Below are 8,246 nucleotides of genomic sequence, written 5' to 3'. Positions count from 1 at the left end.
ATTGAGATATTGAAAGACCTTATCAACAGTTTCGAACCAATAATCCTAAATACGCATATTTCTGTGAATATGAAAGTAAGCATATCCAGGGCTATTCCGCGTATCGTGTGGGCTCCACGCTTAGATTTGAATGTAATAGTACATGGTCTACTCTTTAGTGACGAATTCTTTTTTACAAGAGCAATTTAAATAACATATGGCTTGTTATATCGCATGGCAACAAATAATCTCATATGAGAAAGATGGCGTAGTGCAATGCTGCACGCCTCCAACTAGTAACCAAAAGGATTCATGTTCGATTCTCGTGATGAGTCTATTCGTGCCACTTTATTAGCTATTAGGATATATTTTTCAACTTTAGCTTTATCATTTATTCGGAACACAAATAGTAATGGCTGCTTGTATTGCAGTAAAATCAAATGGCATAGATTCAGCAGTTTTGATATCTTTAACAACTATGAAATCAGATATCAATAAAACGAGATTTCCTAATAAACTTTTACTGCTCGTGTCTCGTGTCACTTCATGTCTCGGCACAGCTCTCTTCCGCAAGTTACAGCAGAGTATATGAGGAAAAACATGGCAGTCACCCACTAATGGCAGCAAATATGATGGCAACAATTACACCTGTTGATATTTTCGGCTCACCTGCAAGAGAAACCTATGTTATATGGGATATATGAGAAAGGTTTTGATAAAAACAACATTATTTTCCCCGCAATAATTTCAAAAACGTAGCTTAGTAATTGATCCACTCATGGACCATTAACACCCTCCATCAATGGTGGGTCAAAGACCGGTTAAGGCCAAATATGGTGGAGTTCAATGAATCGGAGAAACCATCTTACGTAGTTCCTTAACATGAAGCAGGAAATTATACCTAATCCCTCACCTTGAGATCTTGGCGCCAAGGCCGGAGAATTAGGGATGGCTTCAGCGGATCTGGGAGCAGGAGCTGGTGGCGGCGATGGCAGCTGCGCGACAGCAGTTTCATTATAAAACGAGTAGTTCGCGTACCGTATGTTACAACTTTGGAGAAGGGACATTGCCCCTCCCTTTCCCCGAGGAAGCTTCTCGGCTGCCGCTTGGAGGCACTGGCTGCAGTTGGGAGCCGTCAAGTCAGGTGTGCACTGAGCAAGAGTGTACAGGGGCCACGACTCCGTGAGGCTGGTCCTGTTCACCGCAAATTTCTTACCTGCCAATTGGACGGAGGCATTTGGGATCAGGACCTCCAGCGTCACATTCAGCAACTTGTTGAAGCTGATGGCCTCGGCATCCGAGATGTCATATTCATACCAGTAGGCATATGTGCTAACCCTCAGGGTGGAGACGATTGGTTGGTAGTTGTAAGTCAACATGCACAAGTCGTACCATATGGTGGAATCTTTATACCCGACACAGCCCAGGAGGATCCCTTTGCTTGCATTGGCGACGCAGGCTTGGCACGAAGCTGAGCTTAGATCTGCACGGCAGAGGAAGAGCCCGAAGACCTGGTCTGGTGTGCCCTGCCTTGCCCCAGCAGTGGCAAACCCGGCGAGGTAGTCGGAGGTGTTTTTGGAGGTCAGAGAGTAGAGCACCGTTTTGACGTTCTCCTGGTAAAGGCTGCTGTTGGAGGGAGTATAGCAGGCGGAAATGTTTCTGATGGGAGATGGCTGAGCTTCAGACTTGCAAGAAATGTTGAGCAGGAAGCACATGAGGAGAAAGACGGAGGCAGTGAATGAAACAGAGACATTGTTGAAGGGAGATGAAGATGAAGACATGGGGAAGTTTGGCTTGTGTGATTAGTGGATTAATGCCTCCTACAGTGAGTGTGAGAGATCAGACGGAGCAGACCAAAAAGAGATCGTGTTGGTCGAGTACATAGCTTCAATCCGGTAAAGAAGGGAATACAAATTCGAATTCTAAAAAGCACATTTGTTGGGAGGTCAATAATTTTTTTTAATCGATCTTTCGAAAATGCAAGAGTAGTCTCTCTAATAATTTTGTTCACGAAAAAAAAGAAAAAAGCTGACGAAGTCTCCTCCCACCACTTTACACTCTGTATACTGGTGGCTAGACTAAAAGCAGCTGACTTCAAAGTCTCCTCACACCACTTTATATTCTTATATTGATGTTGAATTAATTAATATTAGTCACGAGCCCGTGTATTGCACGGATTTAACGTGATATTTTTCTTTGGCTAATTTTATTATATAAAATTAGTGCTATAAATGGTTGAAAAATAGTAATTAAATTTCGGGACTAAGATAAAGGAAAAAATTACATGAAGAAGAGAACTCAATATTTGTCTTGTAAAATTTGACATTGTCAAGTTTATACATAAAAAAATAAAAAATAAAAATTTCAACCATGACATGATTAATTTTTATTTTCAACATTATCAAGATTCATATGATATTATACTATGTCTTTTTTTAACACTAAACAACATACACAAAATTGGAGAATCCTTAAATTCTATAAAAATTTATGTGTAAGAAAAGAAAAAAAAAGTTAAAGAATTCACATCCATAAGTCTAACTATAGATGTACTAACATAAACTCGTGTGTGTGCAAAAAAATTGAAGAAATATAGTGGTAGCAATATTTTCAAAAGTCAGATCGATCATGGTTTGCGTGTGGTTCCTCCGCTATTTATAGTATATCATACAAAATACAACATAGATAGTACATCATATCTCTACTATAAAAAAGATATAATCTTATTTGCTTTTTGAAAAATAAATATACAATACATTGTATTTAAGATGACATTATCTATTTTTTTGTAGAAGTAAATATAATCTTTCATGATTTATTTTATTTGAATCTTTTCCATAAAATCTTATATCTTATGTTTTATAGCATTATTTGAGTCAAAGTTCAATTTTGTAACTACTAACTTATTTATAGGATGTGTTTGAAATGTCCAAAGTACCTTTTTTTCTAAAATATATTTTTTAAAAATTCAATACTAAGAAAAATAATCATCGTCTCTATAAATATATATCTATATATAATAAAAAAATTCATTTTTATAAGAAAAGCTCTAAATCCTTGAGGATAACGACCAATCCTAGAAACGATGTTTATCTATTTTCGAAAATTTAAAAACTAGAAATAATTCGTAATTTTGAAAACTAAATGTCTGAGAAAATAACTATCGATCCCACAAATCTATGTCTATGGAGTTTTAAATTATAAAATTCAAAAATAAAAAATATATATTTTTAGATATCTCAAGAAATTGAGAAAATGGTGGAGGACCAACAAATCTATATCTATTTATTCTTGAAAATTCAAAAAATTGTATTTAAAGAAAACTAAGAAAGTTTCATCAGACAACGGAGCGATCTAAGGCCATTTGACTCGGCCCACCTTCTTTTTACTTTCATATATATATATATATATATATATACACTAAAAGTTTACATATAGGATTAGGTGAAGAGATAGCAACTATATCTAAATATGTAAATCTATATCTATGTCTCTACATATATGAAAGCAAGAACACGGTAGGCACGATCAAATGACCTCAAAAGCTCTATTTTTGAATGAAATTTTATTGGTTTTGAGTTTTTTTTTCTGCATTCAGATTTTTTAATTTTTAAATATATATAGATTTGTCAAACGGTTCTTTATTTTCTCAAACTTTTAGCTTCCTTTAAAAAATATTTTTATTTTTATTTTTAAAAGATATAATTATAGATTTGTGGGATTCATCGTTATTTCTATGGAGTTTAGGCTTTCTTTTAATAATAAATTTTTATAATTTTAAAAAATATAGATATAGATTTATGAGACTGGCCATTTTATTTTTATTTTATTTTAATTTTTTTAATTATAAATATTTTATGAGAAGATCTAGATAAATCAAATAATGTAATTTGCTTTTTAAAAAATAAATTAGATCATATTTTATAGATATGATGTGTTATATATTTGGTTTACAAAAATACAAATTAGATAATATTTTTTATATATAGTTATTAGATACTGACCTCTATTATATTCGATATTATACATTATAAATAATGGAGGTACTACATAGTAACTGTGACCAATCTGCTTCAAAGAAATGCTGCTACCACTAGATTGGTCGAAGAAAAATGGGGAATTGAGATACATATAATAGTTGAGAGAGGAATCTCTCAATTATTTAAGGCTCAATCGATTTCTCGACAAACATTTGGAGTTAATTATTTGAAGTATACTTTTTCAGTTATAGAAAAAATTCATTCACTTAATATAAAGAAATTAAAAAAACTAAAAATACAAGTGCTTACACTTCAGAGGATTAAATTTGAAATCTTTTAGTTACTCGATAAAGCATATGCCTCTACATGGCACCTTGTTTTCTCATTTCAAACGTTCAAGTTCACGTGACACATGTAGGTGAAGTATCAAAACTTACATTGCTATGTAAGGATAGTGTTCATAATTCTTTGTCTCAAATCGAAATATTAATTAGAATTCTACGAGCATATAAAAGAATTACAACTTATCAGTTTAAGCTTATAGTTTGAAGATGGACCCGATCGCTTATAGATTCAATAAAAATGGTTGAATTAAATTTGTTTTTTCAGTCCTTGAATATTGTTCTAGTGCTGGGGGATTAATGTACAAATCATCAAGGTCCATATGCTCTTTTTAGGAAAAATGAATAAATTAAGAGGAGACGGTTGGAATTGTTCCGTACATAGTGGGGTCACCGTTGAAGTCATTGCCTGTGAATATTCTTTGGAACATAACTAACGCACCCAACTCCCAAGTTGAGCATGTCCAATATTCAAGTCTCTTTACTCTGGGGGGGAACCTGTTCGGGTCAATAGTCAATATTCTTTGCGCCATCATCGCTTTGCATGATTTCATTTAATGCATTTTTCCGGTCCCCGAAAGGAAAAGTAGGACTTCTGAAAAGTACGATATTAGAATTTGAGAAGAGCAGCTATTGAATATTTTGCATTTTCATTTTCGTTACTACATATATATAGATGTTCGCTAGACGACTAAAATAATTGATCTTAGTTAATTGTATCCCAATAACAATTATCGGAAGAAAAAAGGAGCCGGAAAATTTTTCCTCTGTCCATGTTTATCCAATTTCAAGGCTTTCTTCAACAATAAAAAATAAGAAAAAATGGTTAGGTCTTCTTGCGGAAACCAAAATCTTCTGGCGTTTCATAGATGGCACCACAAATCAAGCCTTAATTGGATTTACGGATACGAGCACATACAAATAGTGATAATTTCATTTTGCTGCTGTATATATACATGGAGCAAGGCTCTCCATCTATATATATATATTAAAACGAAACAGGGGTCAAATTCTTATACCGTCACATAATCAAAAATAAAAATGGAACTTTCTCGTTTTGTCACGTCATCTTGAAAATATAAGGAAACTTTTATAATCAAGAAAATATTCTCATATAAATAGTCAATGAAATATATATGTTTTATCCGCATATAGCCCAAGGAAAATATATATATATATATATATATATTATACACAAGAATATACAGTAAAATACATAGATTATATATACATAGCCTAATATATAAATTATATATAATGGAATATAGTCCAACCGTATGCATATATATCTTCCGTTGCATGTATATATGTCGTTTGCATATGCTATTTTGCATATATACATATATATACATATATGTAGCAGTTTCTAGATTGTATACATATATATATATATGTCGTTTGCATACATGCATATTTAGTTGCCATATGAAAATATATGAAGATCATGTATGCCGTACTCTTCTGATTTTTATTTTTCACATATATATACATATGAAGAATCATAAATTGAACATAGTGCATGAATTTTTCAAAGAAAAACAACAGTCTGATGCGTAGCGTGAGCAAGGTAATTACGACCTCTTCTTTCCCTATAAACCTGATCGAGTGTGTGCCTTAAAAAAACTAAATTCATGCTCACATGCGACGTTAACTTATTTGTTAAATTTTTATCTTTTCTTTATGTATAATATAGTAGATTATGAAGCACTACAGTAGTTTACCATATCATAAAAAAATTAAGACGTGAAAGAGATACATAAAAAATCAAAGTGAGATACACAAAATTGTGCGATGCCTTGAACACAAGTAAATTATTACTTCTAATGAAATTAGGGTTCATTACTGTATGCAAGCATAAGAAAGTTTTAGGTTGATTTATTCCAACTGTTACTTCGTGAAGGAGGCTTATACAACCATTACTTCAGTATAAAACCACCAAATAAATGATGATGTAAAGAGTCATATGTTGGTGGATTAGCTTCGTCCAATTGACATGAGTCAATTTTTATTTCCTTTTAATTACATCTATTTGAAAAAAAATTTAAAAATTATTCTACCATATAAATTTAAATTAAAATAAGTATGCTTTTTAAAACGTTTAGAGTAATTACAATAATAATTTTCTTGGAAAAAAAATATTTGTCAAATATAGGTTTAAAGTAGGTTTGAGGTCAAAATTAAGAATTATGTTTTATTATTTATATAGCAAAAAAATTATAATAGCATATTATAGCATAATTAATTTGATATTCATGTAAGGAATATTTCAAAACAATGTAATTAACATTCATAACATTTAATCAACAGCGGCTCCATGCAACGCGTGGATACTCACCTAATTTATCATCAATTGATAGTGATAATTTTTTTGGACGATTTTTTGCTAGATTCCTCTTCTTGGGGGATTAAAAGAGAATAATACGCGACAAAAATGTAAGTAATAAAAATGGTGTTAACTATCAAAGACGTGAGCTTGTATTTTGTTGAGAATGAATGAAACTTTTAAATAATATATCGGGATATAGGATTACTCTACGGTAGTATTGTCAGCAAAAAACTTATGGCGGCACATGATACATAGGATAATGTATAGGACCTTAGAATAAAGATTAGAATTGCATGTTTAAAGCTTCTTGGCCGGGTCCGAAAGAACGTCACATGGGATTGATCACATAGCTGGACAATCTCATAACTTGTTGATCATGAACTCAATGATGGATTACCACCATGCCGTTGAGCAAGAACCAAACACACAATTCACGGCACGAGAACCTTTTGACGATCGGTAGCTAATAAGAGTTAAGCTACACACGAATGTCTATCTCTAACGTTGTCCGCTTAGCAGGACACATACATACATTAGCTAGCTTTTATCTTCACTTGTGCTTCACTTGTTTAACAACATGATCATGCGCGCACGACCGTCTATTCATGCTGCCAATTACTCTCCAGTAATCGGGAATTAATTAATAGCGTGAGCAAAAGACTGATTTTCATATAGTTTACCGCTTCCATCTTGTGCAACTTCATGTGTCTGTGCTGCTCTGCTTTGCAGCAAACAACACAGTATAAGTAAAAACCACTATCCCGAGACAAAGCAACTATGGCAACGATTACTGCTGTAGAGATCTTATGACCTGCATATACCACAGTACGCCCATGGGGATATTGAAAGACCTTAATTATCAACAGTTTTGAACCGGTAATCCTAATTATATTTCCGCGAATGTGAAAGTGAGCATATCCCGGGCTATTCCGCGTATCGTTGGGCTCCATGCTTAGATTTGAATATAATAGTACATGGTTTATTCTTTGATGACGAATTGTTTTACATAAGAGCAACTTAAATAACCTACGGCTTGTTATTATATTGCATGATAACAAATGACCTCATATGAGAAAGAGAGTGTAACACGTACCACATTCCCCCGACTCCACCTAGCAACCAAGAGGATCCAGGTTCGATTCACGTGGTAGGACGACTCGTGCCCTTTTATTAGCTATTATGATTTTTATTTCATTGAAATTTTAACTTTAGCACCATAACTTATTTGGAAACATGACCACTAAATTTTACTTTTGTACCTTGTATCATGGAGGCGATATCGTTACGAAGTGATACGAAGTGATTTAGCGGAGAGTTTCCTTTCTGCCCCATAGCGGCGCTACATAGCGACTGTAGCAGGGAAAAACACGGATGTTGCGGCCGCGACAGATGCTATTCCACGGCGAAGCTTATTGAAGTGATGTTTTTTGACATTTTACGGCATCTACTTTGCAGGGATTCCCTGAAAAGCTGCTACCGCTACCGCAACAACTGCTACCGCTACCTTTACAGGAGCCGCGATTGCGATTTAATTCCTTCCTTGTATACTATGCCAAACCCGCCTTCATCTAATATCTGACCAGCAGACAAATTGTTTGGGCAGCTCGTAGTGCAGTAAAA

The 8,246-nt window shown here is 33.8% G+C and overlaps 1 protein-coding gene across 1 annotated transcript; it reads right to left on the bottom strand.

Moving 5' to 3' along the window:
• Positions 1-347: 347 nt before the first annotated feature.
• Positions 348-2,007, bottom strand: LOC116204615 (putative cysteine-rich receptor-like protein kinase 9). The gene is made up of 2 exons (XM_031536789.1): positions 893-2,007; positions 348-648 (listed from the first exon to the last, which is right to left on the bottom strand). The coding sequence occupies exons 1-2, from the start codon at positions 1,758-1,760 to the stop codon at positions 587-589; spliced, it is 930 nt and encodes a 309-aa protein (XP_031392649.1). The 5' UTR covers positions 1,761-2,007; the 3' UTR covers positions 348-586.
• Positions 2,008-8,246: the final 6,239 nt, after the last annotated feature.

Source organism: Punica granatum, chromosome 4 (assembly GCF_007655135.1).
Source record: "Punica granatum isolate Tunisia-2019 chromosome 4, ASM765513v2, whole genome shotgun sequence".
Lineage (NCBI taxonomy): Eukaryota > Viridiplantae > Streptophyta > Magnoliopsida > Myrtales > Lythraceae > Punica > Punica granatum.
Note: the sequence above shows the minus strand (reverse complement) of the source record. Positions and strands in the feature narration are given on the sequence as shown.

Excerpts from the sequence above, each read along its gene's own strand:
- LOC116204615 (XM_031536789.1), bottom strand. The coding sequence starts at position 1,760 with ATGTCTTCATCTTCATCTCCCTTCAACAATGTCTCTGTTTCATTCACT. Across the intron at positions 649-892 it reads CTTGGCGCCAAGATCTCAAG|GTGAGCCGAAAATATCAACA; the intron begins GTGAGGGATTAG and ends TTTCTCTTGCAG.